The sequence below is a fragment of the Aquarana catesbeiana genome, linkage group LG01, assembly GCF_042186555.1.
Source record: "Aquarana catesbeiana isolate 2022-GZ linkage group LG01, ASM4218655v1, whole genome shotgun sequence".
NCBI classification, from domain to species: Eukaryota; Metazoa; Chordata; class Amphibia; order Anura; family Ranidae; genus Aquarana; species Aquarana catesbeiana.
The window spans coordinates 762,558,749-762,577,330 of record NC_133324.1 but is presented as its reverse complement, the minus strand read 5'-3'; the positions used below and the strand labels follow the sequence as shown (position 1 = coordinate 762,577,330).

At 41.7% G+C, this 18,582-nt stretch overlaps 1 protein-coding gene across 1 annotated transcript in view; it reads right to left on the bottom strand.

Moving 5' to 3' along the window:
• Positions 1-18,582, bottom strand: part of CPE (carboxypeptidase E) — a 99,975-nt gene that overhangs the window by 36,983 nt on the left and 44,410 nt on the right. The window contains exon 2 of the mRNA XM_073606088.1: positions 3,498-3,694. Coding sequence (XP_073462189.1) covers positions 3,498-3,694 — 197 coding nt within the window. The remainder of the gene's footprint in view (positions 1-3,497; positions 3,695-18,582) is intronic.

Genomic DNA, 18,582 nt, shown 5'->3' with positions numbered 1-18,582 from the left:
CATCATGAACGCTGCGGCCAGACTCATCCACCACACAAACCGCTCAGCGTCTGCTACACCCCTCTGCCAATCCCTCCATTGGCTGCCACTCAGTCACCGAATTAAATTCAAGATACTAACTATAACTTACAAAGCCATCCACAACTTGGCCCCTAGCTACATCTCTAACCTAGTCACAAAATACCAACCTAATCGTTCTCTTCGCTCCTCCCAAGACCTCCTGCTCTCGAACACCCTTGTCACCTCATCCCATGCTCGCCTTCAGGACTTCTCCAGAGCCTCCCCCATCCTCTGGAATGCTCTACCCCAATCCGTCCGTTTTTCTCCTACTTTATCCACTTTCAGACGATCCCTGAAAACTCATCTCTTCAGAGAAGCCTATCTGGCCCCCACCTAACAACTGTACATTTATCTTCTCAATCAGCACATCACCCACAGTTATTACCTCTTGTATCTCTTGACCTCCCCTCTTAGATTGTAAGCTCTAAGGAGCAGGGCCCTCTGATTCCTACTGTATCAAATTGTATTGTATTTGTACTGTCTACCCTCAAGTTGTAAAGCGCTACGTAAACTGTTGGCGCTATATAAATACTGTATAATAATAATAATATAATAACCTAAGAGGGTACAGCCTAGTGAAACATGTGGATCTTGGGAGGTGTTAACACCTGTGGTGTTAACTTGGCCTGGGAGCAAATCTAGTGTGTGATGGCTGTAACTTCCAATGCAGGCTGCAGGCAAAAGATAGCGGAGTTCTTGCACCCCAAACTACCCCCTAAGGGACTGAGGCAACAGCAACCTGGGCTCCTTGGAGCCCCTACCTACTGCAGAGTGTTGTGGTCCCAGCAGTCAATAGAAAATAGGGACAAGTCCCCTCCAGCTTTAAAAACTACAATGGGTTGCCAGGGACAGGGTCACCCCGGCTGCTAGTGCAATGGCCTGGGATCTTTATAGCAACCTTCGGCTAACACAACGTGTTGCACTTTGTGCCTAGGTGGGCATCCAGGCAGAATCCAGTGCCCAAACATTACAGGTAAATCCTACATTTTCTTCTTAGCGGGATCTGGGTAGACCTCCCCCCGAGGTGCAGAAAAAAGAGTCAACTGGTCCAGAAAGCTCCTAAATGGAAGCGGCATTGGTGATAGGCAGCTACAGATTTGATAGAAGAATCATGTTATGTAAAATATGTATATATGTATACGTATCATTGCACTTTAAAGTTTAAGTTTATATAAGTTTGGTATTATAAAATGCGATTTCAGAGTTTCTAATACTTTGACCACTTGTTTCTGATACACATATATCATTTCCGGTCACAACAGCACTTGCACTGATTGATGTGAAGTGCGATTCACCTTTGTTGGTTCACTCTTCAGCAGATGGACAGTGCCACTTACCTCTTTTTACATATTTACAACCATTCTGCTCCATTATTGGAGTTTTCCATGGGAGGCAGCAGCTCAGCCCTTCCTAAGCGCAGAATCCTACTAATTATAGAAGAATCATGATGTAAAAGGCTAGTAAAAAATAAAACAAAGAGAAGGGGTTGCTTCTCTCAGAGCAGAGAGAGAAGATGCTTGTACACCTAGGGACAATAGGACAAAACTGAGGCTTGCTGGGAGTGGAAGGGGCTATGCTAGGGCTATTCTTACAGCTTTGCTTGCCAGTGTCCAATCACATGAAGGTATCTGCATAACACAATTGTCTCAAGCTAAGATTTTAAAACGTACAATTAGGAAAAGTGATTTGTAAAGGTCTTCCGAAAAATTATAGAACACTTATGAACACTTATAAACTTATAGAAGACTTATTATAGAACCCAACTGTATGGCATCTTTCAATGACAAGAAAATGGTACTGAACAAAGTATGAAAGTTCAATAATGCCATGTACACACGGCCGACTTTTTGACCAAACTTGTCCGACGGAACAAATCCGTCTGACAATTCGACCATGTGTGGGCTTCATCAGACCTGCAGCGGACCTGTCCTGTCGAAAATGTGACGGACTTTAGATTTAGAACATGTTTCAAATCTTTCCGAGGACTCAAGTCCGGTCGAAAAATCCATTCGTCTGTATGCTAGGCCGACAGACGAAAACCGACGCTAGGGCAGCTATTGGCTACTGGCCACGAACGTCCTTATTCTAGTCCGGTTGTACGTCATCACGGTCAAATCCGTCGGACTTTGGTGTGATTGTGTGTAGACAATAGAGGTCGACCGATATGGGTTTTTCTCTGGCCGATGCCGACATTTAGAAATCGCGGCGGCCGATGGCCGATATATGATGCCGATTTTATTGGGCCGATATGTTAAGCCGATTTTTTTTTTCTCCCTTCATCTCATAAAATCTAACAGTTAGACCCCTTTCACACTGGGGCATTTTTCAGGTGCTTTTGGGCTAAAAATAGCGCCTGTAAAGTGCCTGTAAAACGGCTCCCCTGCAGTCTCAGTGTGAAAGCCCGAGTGCTTTCACACTGAGGCGATGCGCTGGCAGGATGTAAAAAAAGTCCTGCAAGCAGCATCTTTGGAGCGGTGTATACCGCTCCTCCACCACTCCTGCCCATTGAAATGAATGCGCACCGCTGCCGAAGCGCCTGCAAAGCGATTCGGCAGCGGTGCTTCACTGGCGCATTCAACCCCTTCCTCGGGGGCTAGCTGGGTTATAAGCGCCCCGCTAGCAGCCGAATAGCGCCACTAAAATGACGGTAAAGCGCTGCTAAAACTAGCGGCGTTTTACTGTCAACGCCCGCCTGCTCCAGTGTGAAGGCAGCCTTAAGTAATAAGTGATACAGAAAATGTCTTACATGTAAACAGGTAATCAAAACTTTTGGATGAAAAAAAAATGGGCTAACTTTACTGCTTAGTTTTTTTTTTAATTCATTAGTGTATTTTTTCCAAAAAAAATTTCATTTGAAAGACCGCTTCGCAAATACCGTGTGACATAAAATATTGTAGCAACCGCTATTTTTTTCCCTAGGGTCTCTGCTAAGAAAATATATATAATTTTTGGGGGTTCTAAGTGATTTTCTAGCAGAAAATACAGGATTTTTACTTGTAAGCAACAAATGTCAGAAAAGATTTAGTCTTTAAATGGTTAAACTGAGAGCTTCTACACAGGAAGATCAGTTCATTGATAAAAGAAACTAAAAAGATACAATGTTTCCACTTATCAGACTTGGCAGGCTGCCTAGAGAGAAGAGAAGTTGCTCCACAGAAGACTTCAGGCAACTTGCATTGACTTCTATTACAGAAGTCACGCTGAAGTTATAATCAGCCTTTTTTATCAGCACAATCGGCCGATGCCGATTAATTAAAAAACGCCAAATATAGGCCGATATATTGGTCGACCTCTAGTAGACAACTCTGATTCGACGGAAGTCCGTCGAAAAGTCCGACGTGATTCAGTCCGTGGAAAGTCCGGTCGTGTGTACACAGCATTACTAAAAGTGACATATGAGATATAGTTTGCTGCAGACAAAAACTGGCATCACTCACCTGCTGTGCAGCTTTTTCAAACCCATCGGGATTCATGGAGGGCATGATGTGTATGCGAGTGTTGTGGATTAGATTGATAATTGTTTCGTTGCCTTTCTGATATTCATTACAGAGGTACTGGGCCAAATAAATAAGAAGTTCTCTGCCCACAGCCTCATTTCCATGCATGTTTCCAACATACTTAAATTCAGGTTCACCTGCAAGAGATCAGATTATGTTGAATGTTTATTCCTATTTACATTCTTTTATTTTTATTTTGTATAATAATTTGCTATGTAACATTTATATCATAGTTTATTAGACAGCTTTTTTACCCTGTGAGCAGTACATCAGTGGTTGAAATGTGAGACATTTCTTTAGCATTTTTTCTACCACACAATAATACCATTACTGGTCCAATATCCACCACACACATAAAGTGAGCCAATCAGAAAAACATAAAAAGTCCCAGCCGAACCAATCTGTGCAAACTTTAGCATCAAACCCTTCAGGGTGTGTCGGATGCCTGCATTCCCTACTGCATGTTGTGGTTCCACCAGCCGGACAATGCGTCACTTTTGTGTCTCTGCAGAGCTGAAGGGGCCCACTGGTAATACAGTGGCCTGTGTGGTGGGTGGAACTACAGCACATAATGTGGAGACAAAGACATCTGACGCACCCGGAAGTGTCATTAGCTGTAGGATTGCTATTTTATTGATCTTTAACAGGCTGAAACCAAAACAGCAAACGAAAATGTACAACACAATGGGAACAATTACCGTATTTATCGGCGTATAACACAAAAATAGAGGGTAAACTGTGCCTGCGTGTTATACGCCGATATCTGTTTTTTTTTTACCAATGGGGGGGTCGGACAGTCCGCCCCGGGTGCCACCCATTGGGAGGGTGTCAGCCTGGCCGTCCCGCCTCTCCTGGCCATGGGACAGCGCTGCCAGTATACTTTAAATTTCAGAAAATATTACTGCCAGGCCTTAGTCATCTACCGCTCCTCCTGTGTAACCCTCAATGTAAATCTAAGCCTCCAAATCCCTCAATTAACGCCGCTCTTTGTGGCTGCTCTCCTCCTCCCGCTCCGCCTCCTCCTCGAGTGTAGCTTTTAAATGGAGGAGGATAGCGGTCACGTGACCATCAATGAAAGAGAGTAGAGCAGTCACATGACCGGGTCCGGGGTTAATGGAGGCATTTAGAAGCTTTGATTTACAATGAAAGTGACACAGGAGGTGCGGTGTATGAGAAGGGGCTGACAGTGAAGTTTTCTCAGCTTTAGAGTATGCTGGTGGTGCTGTCCCAGGAGACTGGGGTCTCCTGGGAGTGCAGAGGGGGGCTTTATAATGAAAGGGGGCTGTGTGTTGTACAGGGGGCTGTGTACTATGCAGGGGGCTGTGTGTTGTGCAGGGGGTATGTGTGTTGTGCAGGGGGTCTGCGTATTATGCAGGGGGCTGTGTGTTGTGCAGGGGTCTGTGTATTATACAGGGGGTATGTGTGTTGTGCAGGGGGCTGTGTGTTGTGCAGGGGGCTGTGTGTTGTGCAGGGGGATGTGTACTATGCAGGGGGCTGTGTGTTGTGCAGGGGTCTGTGTATTATGCAGGGGGTATGTGTGTTGTGCAGGGGGTCTGCGTATTATGCAGGGGGCTGTGTGATGTGCAGGGGGTCTGTGTATTATGTAGGGGGCTTTGTGTTGTGCAGAGGTATTATGCAGGGGGTATGTGTGTTGTGCAGGGGGTCTGCGTATTATACCGGGGGGCTGTGTACTATGCAGGGGGCTGTGTAAAGTTTTTTTCCTGAAACTTCCCTCTTAAAGTTAAGGTGCGTGTTATACGCTGATAAATATGGTAAATAAGGCATTTGCAACACATTTCTGGTGCTGTTTGATGTCTGTGTCACTCATGCAATTGTGAATTAAGTGTCCAAATAAATAAAATTTAACAGAAAACAAAATTTTCTAACATATGGGTTACAGCAGCTTAAAGTGGTTGTAAACCCACTTTTTGGACTTCTACCTATAGGTAAGCCTAGAATAAGGCTTACCTATAGGTAGTGGGAATATCTCCTAAACGTGCGCCATTTAGGAGATATTTCACTTGTAGTCCGCCGAAACTTCCAACGGCGCGTGCGCGGGGAAGAAACTAAACTAAGTGCCATTTCTTCCCTAGCCTGTGTCCCATTAATCGTGGCTCCCGTGCGCATGGGAGTGACGTCACGCAGCTCCGGCGAATCACAGAGCTGGAGTCCGCGGCCCAGAAGGAAGAGGGGGCCAGAAGATGGACGCTGCCTACACAGGGGACATCGCTGGATTCTTTTGCAGGTAAGTGGCACATAATGAGCTAGTATGCGATGCATACTAGCCCATTATGCTTTTCATTTGCAGGCTTTGCAGCGAGCAAAAGAGGAAGTAAAACCCATCAGGGTTTACTTCCTCTTTAATGGTTGTTACCATATATAAATTGATACAAGAATTTGGTCCTGCGTTACCCTTTTACAATAGTGTGTGCAAAGTTTAAATTGATTAAAGTGCTACAGTGTTTGCAATATCTTAGTGACAAGCAATATTGTAAACAATAAAATTCAAGTGAAACTTTAAACACAGTCATAAAGTGCCTTAGTGCTCTATATAAATCTCATTGTCTGAGTGCATATACAGCTACCATAGGTGAAACAAATAAAAAGTCTATAATTCCAAAACAAGCATGCTCCCAGTGAAGGCTGCAATTAATTATGATATCCAGAAGTGCTTCCAATAAAGTGCTCTGTGTGCATGCAGCCCACCGTTTCCACTATTCCACGCTGTGGATGACCACCGAGGTGCTCACTCACAAGCAGGTATGGACCTCCTGAGGTGGGTCTATCAGGCTTGAATACACTTGTGGTTTCTCTGGTACTTCCCTTGGTGTGTATTTATCATACAGGAAATGGAATGACAGGAAGCAACATAGCGCGATACCATTTAATAAAATCACATGAATAAACCTTTAAAGTATCCACTCGCATGTGCAAGTGCCGTGACCCGGCACTAGGAATAATCTGCCAACAATAATGGTATGTACGCGCTGCTCTGCAATCCCTGGAGCCAGCGTACAATCCACTAAGTGGAAGAACTGGGGTACATGATAGGACTGCCCGGCCCTACGCATTTCGTCAGACATCTTCAGGAGGCATTTTTCAACCTCCACCTTCTGGGGGTGATGTTATGTTTCATATACCTTTCCAGGGTGGCGACATCCCACCATGTATTTTTTGTACTTGTATTGTATTTTTTGTACAATTTTCTGATCGTGTGTACAGGCCTTTAAGCTAGCCATACATGGCTCATAATTCACAGTTTTTTGTTTTTTTTATTGCTTCCGCACATCTGTGAATGCGCCGGACTATTGAAAATGGTGGTGCCGGTGAAGTTCCTCTTTAAGGCTCCATGCACACTAGCGTTTTTTTAAACTCCTAGAAGAGATTATGAACAGTTTTTTTTCTGCTCCTACAAGCGAATAGTATTATCCTATGTGTTCATGTACACTATTTTATGCAAGAAGCATTTATTAAGCTTCAATGTTTAGGAGCAGAAATTAATGGTTTTTGTAGAGTTTTGGGAGCATTTTCCCAGCAGAAAAAAAGCTAAAAGCTCCTAAACACTTCTAAATGCTCCTAGCCGCTTTTTGCAAGCATTTTTTTTCTTCATGCACTGTAAAAACCCTAACACTCCTAAAAGCGGCACAAAAAAACAATATTATCAGCATTTTTCATCCAGTATTTTTTCCTAGTGTTTTTTGAGCTTTAAAAAATGCTAGTCTGCATGGAGCCCAAATATACCTGCCATGTAACTGGATTGTCAGGGTGTCATTACAGAAAAAAAAGATATGATAAAAAAAAAACCATCTATGGCCAGCCTTACACAAAGGAAGCATTTGACTGGCCAGGGGCTCAGTGAAGAAACCCCACCCCTCTGCATTGGTACCCACGTGGAAAGGTTTCATATTAAAGTAGAAGCTCTTTAACCCTAACAATTTCATGTTTTGTCTTCACAAACAAGTACGGTATTTATTGTAGATACAGTAAACGTATTTGATCTGTTTATAGGTATACAGAGCTTCGCACTCTAATAACAAAACAAAAAATATCTCTTTAGAATTTTAGGAATGAATTACCAGCTGCAGATTAAGGCCTCGTGCTTACAGGGTGTCTGCTAAGCCCCTCTGAAGGCCTTTTCCCTGGAGAAAAGCCGCTTTGAAAAACGCAGTAAAAGCTGTGTATTGTATATGCATTTATGCAAAGTTATGCACGTTTGCACATTAAAGCATTCTATTGGCCAGAATATTAATTTATTCTGGCCGTTGCAGTGCATTAAAAGGCAAAAACGCCTAAATGCGTCTAGCTTTTTGCTCTTCTCCTAAACGTGCTACAGTGTTTTTTTTTTTTTTCTGCCTGTAAATGCTCCTCTTCTAATATGCCTGTAAATGCCTATGTATGCATTCACACATAGGCCAACATGGAGGTGTGTTTAAAGGGAGGAAAAAAAAAAAAGCCAAACGCTTGTAAAAGTGGCTTTTTTTAAGCCATGTGTGCATGAGCCCAAAGGCTTTTGGTATATGTTTATAAATGTAATGGGACTCTTTAACTCCAATTTGCAACACCCCCCTTTACAAAGTCTTTATAACAGCTATATAGAAATCTGTAAAGTCAGAACCTTGAGGGAATAGTAATGTACTTCACATTCAGCAGACAAACCTGTAAAAGAAACATTTGTGATATGTGAGACTTTACACTTTTTTTTTTTTTTTTTAACAAATACCTGATGATGGCTGGAAGTGTGCTGAGCAAGGACTCCATTTCTATGTTGAGCTCATACAGTGATTTTGTGGGTGAATCTGAGTTCAGATCATGGATCATTTGTAATAAAAAAAAAAATCAGTATATCACAACCCCTGGCAAAAATGATGGAATCACCAGTCCCTGAGGATGTTCCTTCAGTTTATTGTTGTAGAAAAAAAGCAGATCACAGACATGGCCAAAAACTAAAGGCATTTCAAATGGCAACTTTCTGGCTTTAAGAAACACTAAAAGAAATCAAGAAAAATAATTGTGGTGGCCAGTAACAGTTAGATTTATGGAACAAGCACAGGAAATAAATTATGGAATCACTCAACTCTGAGGAAAAAATTATGGAATCATGAAAAACAAACAAAATAACACTCCAAAACATCACTAGTACTTTGTTGCACCACCTCTGGCTTTTATAACTTGCAGTCTCTGAGGCATTGACTTAATGAGTGATAAACAGTACTCTTCATCAATCTGTCTCCAGCCTTCTCTGATTGCTGTTGCCAAATCATCTTTGCAGGTTGGAGCCTTGTCATGGACCATTTTCTTTAACTTCCACCACAGATTTTCAATTGGATTGAGATCCGGACTGTTTGCAGGCCATGACATTGACCTTATGTGTCTTTCTTCAAGGAATTTTTTCACAGTTTTTGCTCTATGGCAAGATGCATTATCATCTTGATAAATGATTTCATCATCCCCAAACATCCTTTCAATAGATGGGATAATAAAAGTGTCCAAAATTTCAATGTAAACCTGTGCATTTATTGAAGATTTAATGACAGCCATCTCCCCAGTGCCTTTACCTGACATGCAGCCCCATATCATAATTGACTGTGGAAATTTGCATGTTTTCTTCAGACAGTCGTCTGCATAAATCTCATTGGAACGGCACCAAACAAAAGTTCCAGCATCATCACCTTGCCCAATGCAGATTTAAGATTCATCACTGAATATGACTTTCATCCAATCATCCACAGTCCACGATTGCCTTTCCTTAGCCCATTGTAACCTTGTTTTTTTGTGTTTAGGTGTAAGAGATGGCTTTCTTTTAGCTTTTCTGTATGTAAATCCCATTTCCTTTAGGCGGTTTCTTACAGTTTGGTCACAGATGTTGACTCCAGTTTCCTCCCATTTGTTCCTCATTTGTTTTGTTGTACATTTTCTGTTTTCAAGGCATATTGCTTTAAGTTTTCTGACTTGACGCTTTGATGTCTTCTTGGTCTACCAGTATGCTTGCCTTTAACCACCTTCCCATGTTGTTTGTATTTGGTCCATGTTTTAGACACAGCCGACTGTGAACAACCAACATCTTGTGCAACACTGCGTGATGATTTACCCTCTTTACCTACATACTAACAATCAGATTTAATCTGATGCAGGTGTTAGCGTTTGTAATGAAAATTTACAGGGTGATTCCATAATTTTTTCCTCAGAATTGAGTGATTCCATAATTTATTCCCTGTGCTTGTTCTATAAATTTAACTGTTACTGGCCACCACAATTATTTTTCTTGATTTCTTTTAGTGTTTCTTAAAGTCAAAAAGTTGCCATTTGAAATGCCTTTAGTTTTTGGCCATGTCTGTGATCTGCTTTTTTTCTACAACAATAAACAACTGAAGGAACATCTTCAGGGACTGGTGATTCCATAATTTTTGCCAGGGGTTGTAGGCTGAATCACTTTCTGGTTTCTTTCTCTAAGGATTTGTTCTGTGAAATAATCCAAGAGTTGTTTTTAGGCTTTGTTTACACCAGCAACCACTCACCCTTGTGCGGTAAAAGCAGCGGCCGGGGAAGTACACATTCATGGGTAGATATGTGGATTCTAAAGTGCTGTATTGTAATCCATGTATTTTATTGGCATTGTAAAGGTTTTTCTCAGCACACATGGAACTTTTTATTTTTGTTTTTTCAGCTTTCATTTTTTATTCATGATCATTCACTTGCTAATATCAATTTATCTTATCACAAGATTACGTTCTGCTCGGACTGGGTTGCCGTGCTTGTGTGTTTATTAAGGTTACGTGTTTTTTTCTTCCACCAATTTTTTATTCATTACTTATTTTTTATTTAGTATTATTTCTAGCTTGTAAGCTCTAATGAGCAGGGCCCTCTGATCCCTCCTGTATTGATTTGTATTGTGTGTACTGTCTGCCCTCATGTTGTAAAGCGCTGCGTAAACTGTTGGTGCTATATAAATCCTGTATAATAACAATAATAATAATTCATCTATTAAAATGTTCTTGTCATACTTTTATTTCACCACAAGATGGCGTTTTCCCTTGATAGGGTAGCCACGCTTGTGTTCTATATGGGCGATTTTTGATTAACCACTTCAATACAGGGCACTAACCCCTTCCTGACCAGACCAATTTTCAGCTTTCAGCGCTCTCACACTTTGAATGATACTTAGTCATGCAACACTGTACCCAAACAACATTTTTATCATTTTTTTCACAGAAATAGAGCTTTCTTTTGGTGGTATTTAATCACCACTGGGTTTTTTATTTTTTGCGATATAAGTAAAAAAAGAGCGAAAATTTTGAGAAAAAAACAACTTTTTTTTCGTTTCTATTATGAAATTTTGCAATTGAACTTGTTGTCATAATAACAAGTTATTTCTCACACACAGCATATGCATACTTCCAATTACACCCCAAATTACATTCTGCTTACTCCTGAGTATGGCGATACCACATATGATACACATCTATATACATCTAATTTCAATCCTACCTATCACACTTTTAAAGGTCCTGGATCACCAAGACAGTGGAATTACCCACAGAATTACCCCATTTTGGAAAGCAAACACCCCAACTTATAATCTATGAGGCATTATGAGTCTTTTGAACATGTCATTTTTTTTCCATACGTTTTTGGAAAATGTGGAAAGAAAATAAAAATGTATTTTTTCTTACACAAAGTTGTCAATTTATGAGATTTTTCTAACACATAGCATGTACATAGCAAAAATTACACCCCAAAATCCATTCTGCTACTCCTCCTGAGTATGGCGATACCACATGTGTGTGACTTTTACACAGCCTGGCCACATACAGAGGCCCAACATGCGGGGAACACCAACAGGCATTCTAGGAGCATAAATTACACATTTAGTTTCATGACAACTTATCACACTTTTGAAAGTCCTGGAACATATATGCCAAAGCAGCCAACCAGCCAAGAGATGGGTGACATGGCCAAGGTGACGGTTACTCTGGTGAGTGGTTATGTGCTTGGCCTGTTCACTAGTCACCCACTTTCTGGAACTATTCCCACGGCACAGAGTACCTAGGGACCCAGTCTGGAGTCATGGGGGAGAGAGAGAGAGATGTAGAGGGGTGAGAAAAAAAGAGAAAGCAAGAATGGAGAAAGTGTGTTTCCTGTATCCAGTAGCAACAGAGGGATTAGTCAGTAAGAGTGAAGTGATGGATTTTTGGAGTTAATTGGGACAGATGCAGACTCTGCGGTACTGGCTCAGAAATGCTGCACACCTAGGGAGTGGTGTCCTCTAACAGAAGTGTGTCCAAAGTGCTTGGTGTTAACAGTGTGAGAAGTATGGCCACGGATAAGAAGGTGTTAACTGTGCAAGTTGCTACTCACTTCTAAAGTCTGGAGACCTGCCCTAATGTTGATTTCATATGACCGCATCTCCTGCCTGTGATTCAAGCATTAGTGAGTGCACTTCCACAGTGACCCCACTAGGGAGCCTTAAGCCCCGCACACACACACACACACACACATTGAAATTGGACAGTCCCTGCTTGACTGACTGAGTTTTGATCATTGCATGGACAGCTTTAGGCAAGGAAATGTTCTCCTATTTGCTGTTCAGTCTACTGAGTAGGATTTCAAGGGAAATCACCCCTATGGGCAAAAAAAGCTCAAAAAAAAAAAAAACACGGGTCTACTACATTTATTATGTCCAAAATCCCCCAAAAATTTGGCTTTATTCATACTTTAAAGTGGTTGTAAAGGGTGAAGGTTTTTTACCTTCATGTATTCTATGCATGAAGGTAAAAAAAACCCTTCAGTTTGCAGCTTCAACCTCAACCTCCCTAATACTTACCCGAGCTGGATCTCGATTCAGCATTGTGCACAATTGCCGTGTCTCTACTGGGTCTCTCCCTCCTCATTGACTGAGACACAGCAGCGGGAGCCATTGACTCCCGCTGCTGTCACACCCAGTAAAGAGGGGACAGGGGGCAGGACTGAGTCACGCTCTGTGTTTTCCATAGACACACAGAGACAGCTCGGGAGCGAACACGCACAAATGCCCCCAGAGCAATGGGTGCTTTCAGACCCGGGCGGTGCGCTTGCGGGACGTTAGAAAAAGTCCTGCAAGCAGCATCTTTGGGGCGGTTTGGGAACGCTGTATACAACACTGCCAAAACGTCCCTGCCCATTGCAATGAATGGGCAACACTTCCCAAGCGACTGAAAAGCGCTTCAGAAGGGCCTCAACACGGGAGTTTTTAACCCCTTTTTTGGGGTAAAAGTGCCTCGATAACAGCCAAAAAGCGTGGCTTAAACAGCGGTAAAGTGCGGCGCTTTACCGCCAACGCGGCTCCAGTGTGAAAGGGGTCTTCGAACCACTTTAAGAAACATAAAAGTAATGTTCTGCTTCCTCAAGATAGGCAGGGTGATTACCATATTTTTCAGTGCATAAAACGATACTTTTGTCTAAAATGATTAGATTAAACATTGACGGCCGTCTTATACACAAAAGTAAGCTGAGGAGAAAACTGCGCTGTTGCGAAGCTGCCCATACCTTGTCTCTGCAAACAGGCTTCCTCCAATCACTAGCCTCCAATCATGAGCGAAACTGCCAATAGCTTGTCTCTGCAAACTGGCTTCCTTCCTGTTTTGAGGTGTTCTGGATGAAAAAATGCAGCAGGTTTCCTTTTGTGGAAAGCCTGGAATTGCCCGCACTGGTGTGAACTAGGGTTTGGTTTAGAAAACACTGGAAAGCATCTGATGTGAAGCAGCATAAGGGCCCTTTCACACCAGAAACTGTGCGTTTTTGCATGCGCGGTTGCATGCATTCGACGAACATTTTTTGCATGAATTTGACGTAGGTTTTTTTACGTGTATTTGCATACATTTGTAGTGCATTCTTTATAGGCTTGCATTTCCTTTGAGGTCACTTCCGTAGGCCTTTGTGTGCACATTTTTGTGAATTCACATGTATTTGCAGTGCAGAAAAATGCAGCTTGGTGTATTTTTTCACTGCACTGCAATAGTGTGAACTATACCCATATGACAACCTAGATTTGGGACTGTCTATGCAGTTCGAGTGCAGTTACAAATGCATCCCACAGCATCTGGTGTTAATGAACCCAAAAACAAAACAAAAATATACTGCAACTTGTTAGTCCTTAGAAGCGGTGGCAGCAGCCGGTTCCTTTTTTCAGTCTTGTTCTCTTTATTTTTCACATGGTTATCCTACAAATAACAGTTTCTGTCTCTTTGTGTCTACACCGATATTTCCACTGTATTTATGTAAAAAAACACAGTTGTCACGCTGGACTTCAAACATGTCTAAACTCTGAGGCCTCTAGAGTAGCTGTACCATCCAAGGGCTGCTGGGGACAGCAGGCCCTCTGGTTTCGGAACCCTCCTGGGGAGAAGGAACCCAGCTCTCCAGTGCTTCAGACTATTTGACCATTCCAACCCCCTTCTGGACACTCCTCTCCAGAGATTGGCTGGAACCTGATAAATATTCAGGCTGGTTATTTTGTATTTCCTGCCCTAAGCTCTGGAAGCTTCTTCTAGAGGCAGGGGGAAATCATTGAAACTCCCAGCCTGTGAAATCCTGAGCAGACCAAGCCAATCAAATACTGCTCCCTAAATTTACTTGGCATCCTACGCTAAGAGGGTGCTACCCACAGAATATTCTTTGGTGTAGCTCATAGTAAGTGACAAGGACACTGCATTTCAGGCAAGATCAACAGGTGTTCTCTAATTTTGCTAAACATGTTCTTAGCTTGAAAAAAAAAAAAAAAGATCCTTTTACTATTGTCTTATCAAAGCGACCTGAGAAATAATAATCTATAGACCTTGTTATATCATAAAACATCTACTAGACAGAAGGCAGGTAGATTATATAGATAGATTTGATATTATCAGTAGCCAGCAAGTGCAGAAAATTCCAAGCCATTTCCTGTAGTCAGCATGGACAATTGATTTTCACACACGTACCGAGCAGGAGGCAGGGGATAGTGCTGCTGACGCAGTTGTGGATGTGAGTAGGCGTATAATAGGAACTGCTGCTGGCAAACAATGATGCTGTGGATGTACTCTTAATGGGGCATAGGAAAGACAACAGCTGGCCTTTTAGAGCAGGTAAACATATTGAAAGCAAACAGCATGCTGTGTCTTCATGTATGATTAAGATCTCCTTTTTCCATGCAGGCAAAGGAAAAAAAAAAAAAAAATCATGACAGTCATCACTAATGTTGCTTCCAACCTGGCTCATTTCCCCTTGAAACACGTCCTATGTAGAATATAAATTATTCAGTAAATCTGATAACTGAAATTACTGAGGCAAAGACATCCGTCATCAGAGATCAAAGAGAAATGAGCTAAGAAATGAAGAGAAGAATGAAGAGGCATGAATCTTCAGTTCTAGCTTGGTCAGCCCTGGAATAAAGGAAACGTGAAGTATATGTATAATCATTTTTGCTAAGTATCTAAAACTCTGTTAGTAATAAATGGCAGTCTCCCCTTGATAGAATCTCTACAGTAGATATAGAAAGAATACATCTCCATTGTTGTCGGGCTCAAAGTTCACCTGCCACAGATCTGAATATTTCTAATGAAGCACAGAATTGAGAATTGTGTATAGGAAGTGTTTACCTTCAGTAAAAAGAATCAGTAGATCGGCAAATGCAAAACGATGAAGTGAAAATCTCAACTTCACTATGAATCCTTATGGGTAGAGCTCCAAAGAAGAAGCTAAGGGGGAGATAATACTGGGAGTATGCTATAGCCCCCCTAACCTAAGGGAGGAGGGGGAGACGGATCTCCTATCGCAATTTGGATTAGCAGCAGGGATGGGAAAAGTTATCATAATGGGGGAATTTAATTATCCAGACAGGCTGGGCGGAGGGAACCATACATCCACAGTCTAAGGCTCGCCAGATCCTAAATGTCTTGCAGGACAATCTTATGGGTAAGATGGTAGATGCACCAACTAGAAATAAAGCGTTACTGGATCTACTGATTACCAACAATACAGACCTGATCACGGATGTGAAAATACGGGGCAATTTAGGAAACAGCGATCACAGGTCATGTGGCTTCAGTATAAATCACACATAGTATAAATCACACAAATAGGAAACATAAGGGGAATACAAAGACAATTTAAAAAGAGCCAACTTCCCTAAACTACAAACCTTGCTAGAAGATATAAATTGGGATAAAATCTTAGGAACAAAGAACACGGAGGAGAGATGAGTTTGCTTTAAGAGAATATTAAATAAGGGCATTAGCCAATTAGCCATTAGCCAATGCATTCCAATGGGTAATAAATTTAAAAGAGCGAACAAAAGTCCTGGATGGCTTAACTCCAATGTAAAAATGCATATAAAAACAAAGGAGAAGGCCTTAAAAAAATACAAGGTTGAGGGATCATCATCAGTATTCAGACTTTATAAAGAATGCAACAAGTAATGTAAGGGTGCCATTAGGGCAGCTAAGATAGAACACGAAAGACACATAGCGGAGGAAAGCAAAAAAAATCCCAAAAAATTCTTTAAGTATGTAAACAGTAAAAAGGGAGTACAGACCATATTGGCCCCATAAAGAATGAGGAAGGACATTTGGTTACAAAGGGTGGTGAGATGGCGAAGGTATTGAATTTATTCTTCTCCTCAGTTTTCACGAGGGAATCGGGGGGGCTTCAGTAACCAAAACAAAACTGCAGTGTTTATCCTCATGACACATCACAGGAAGCATCTTCATGGTTAACAGAGGACAAAATTAAAATTAGACCTGGGAAACTTAACGTTAATAAATCACCAGGACCAGATGGATTGCACCCGAGGGTACTTAGGGAACTCAGTCAAGTAATTGCCAGACCATTGTTCCTAATTTTTACTGACAGTCTACTGACTGGAATGGTACCAGCTGATTGGAGAAAAGCCAATGTAGCACCAATATTTAAAAAGGGCCCAAAATACATCCCTGGGGATTACAGACCAATTAGCCTAACATCAATAGTATGCAAGCTCTTGGAGGGGATGATAAGGGACTATATACAAGATTTTAGTAATGAGAACGGTATCATTAGCAGTAATCAGCATGGATTCATGAAGAATCGTTCTTGCCAAACCAAACTATTAACCTATGAGGAGGTGAGTTGCCATCTAGATAAAGGAAGGCCCATAGACATGGTGTATCTGGATTTTGCAAAAGCATTTAACACAGTTCTCCATAAACCTTTACTGTACAAAATAAGGTCAGTTGGCATGGACCATAGGGTGAGTACATAGATTAAAAACTGGCTACAAGGGTGAATTCAGAGGGTGGTGATAAATGGGGAGAACTCGGAATGGTCAGAGGTGGGTAGTGGAGTCCCCCAGGTTCTGTGCTGGGGCCAATCATATTTAATTTGTTCATAAACGACCTGGAGGATGGGGTAAACGGTTCAATCTTCGTATTTGCGGATGATACCAAGCTAAGCAGGGCAATAACTTCTCCGAAGGATTTGGAAACCTTGCAAAAAGATCTGAACAAATTAATGGGGTGGGCAACTACATGACAAATGAGGTTTAATGTAGAAAAATTTAAAATAATGCATTTGGGTAGCAAAATATGAATGCAATCTATACACTGGGGGGAGAACATCTGGGGGAATCTAGGATGGAAAATGACCTGGGTGTCCTAGTAGATAATAGGCTCAGCAATGGCATGCAATGCCAAGCTGCTGCTAACAAAACAAACAGAATATTGGCATGCATTAAAAAGGGGATCAACTCCAGAGATAAAACGATAATTCTCCCGCTCTACAAGACTCTGGTCCGGCCGCACCTAGAGGATGCTGTCCAGTTCTGGGCACCAGTCCTCAGGAGGGACGTACTGGAAATGGAGTGAGTACAAAGAAGAGCAACAAAGCTAAAAAAGGGTCTGGAGGATATTAGTTATGAGGAAAGGTTGCGAGCACTGAACTTATTCTCTCTGGAGAAGAGACGCTTGAGAGGGGATATGATTTCAATATACAAATACCATACTGGTGACCCCACAATAGGGATAAAACTTTTTCATGGAAGGGAGCGTGGCCACTCATTAAAATTAGAAGAAAAGAGGTTTAACCTTAAACTACGTAGAGGGTTCTTTACTGTAAGAGCGGCAAGGATGTGAAATTTCCCTTCCACAGGCGGTGGTCTCAGCGGGGAGCATCGATAGTTTCAAAAAATTATTAGATAAGCACCTGAACGACCGCAACATACAGGGATATACAATGTTCTACTGACATATAATCACACACATAGGTTGGACTTGATGGACTTGTGTATTTTTTCAACCTCACCTACTATGTAACGATGTAACTATGAAGGCTCTATTCACATTTGCTGTTCTGGAATATGTAGCAGAATCTCTGCAATTCTGCCCATGATCTCAAATTGCACTACGATCACAATGTATGTATGGTGCCATTCATTTTCGAAGGCAGCTAAAACGCAGTGCAGTGATGCTGCAATTATCGTGCAACAACCCGCAACGCACAAAGTTTGTCACCCAAAAAGTCTGCTGCAAATGCCGCATGATTAATCCCACGATAATAACGGCAAAACACGTTTAGGTGTAACTGAAAGTGAATGGAACCTGAACAAGTGTTTTGTGATTGCAGTGCGATTTGAGATTGTGGGCAGAATTGCAGCGATTCTACCCGAGATCCCAAAATGCCAAATATGAATGCAGCCTCAATCAAGTATGGCCCTGTCTCCTTTGCTCACCCCTCTCCCCATTCGTCCTTTAATGTGATCAATGGTTTCTCTAATCAGCAGGGAGTCAAAAAGAGAAATAAATGTGTATATTATCCTTAATAATCACAGCAAAATTCCTAATGTGCAAAATAATTATTAACAGGGTTGGGGTGGCCGCAAACAAATGATCTATAAATGAATAAAGTGATATACATTTTGTTGTACCTACCTCTGGTAAACAAAGTGTACAAAAATCGTGCACTCCCCTTATTTATGCTATTAGCTTAAACAATATGATTTGAATCAAAACCAAATATCTACGTGCATTAATATTAACATGAA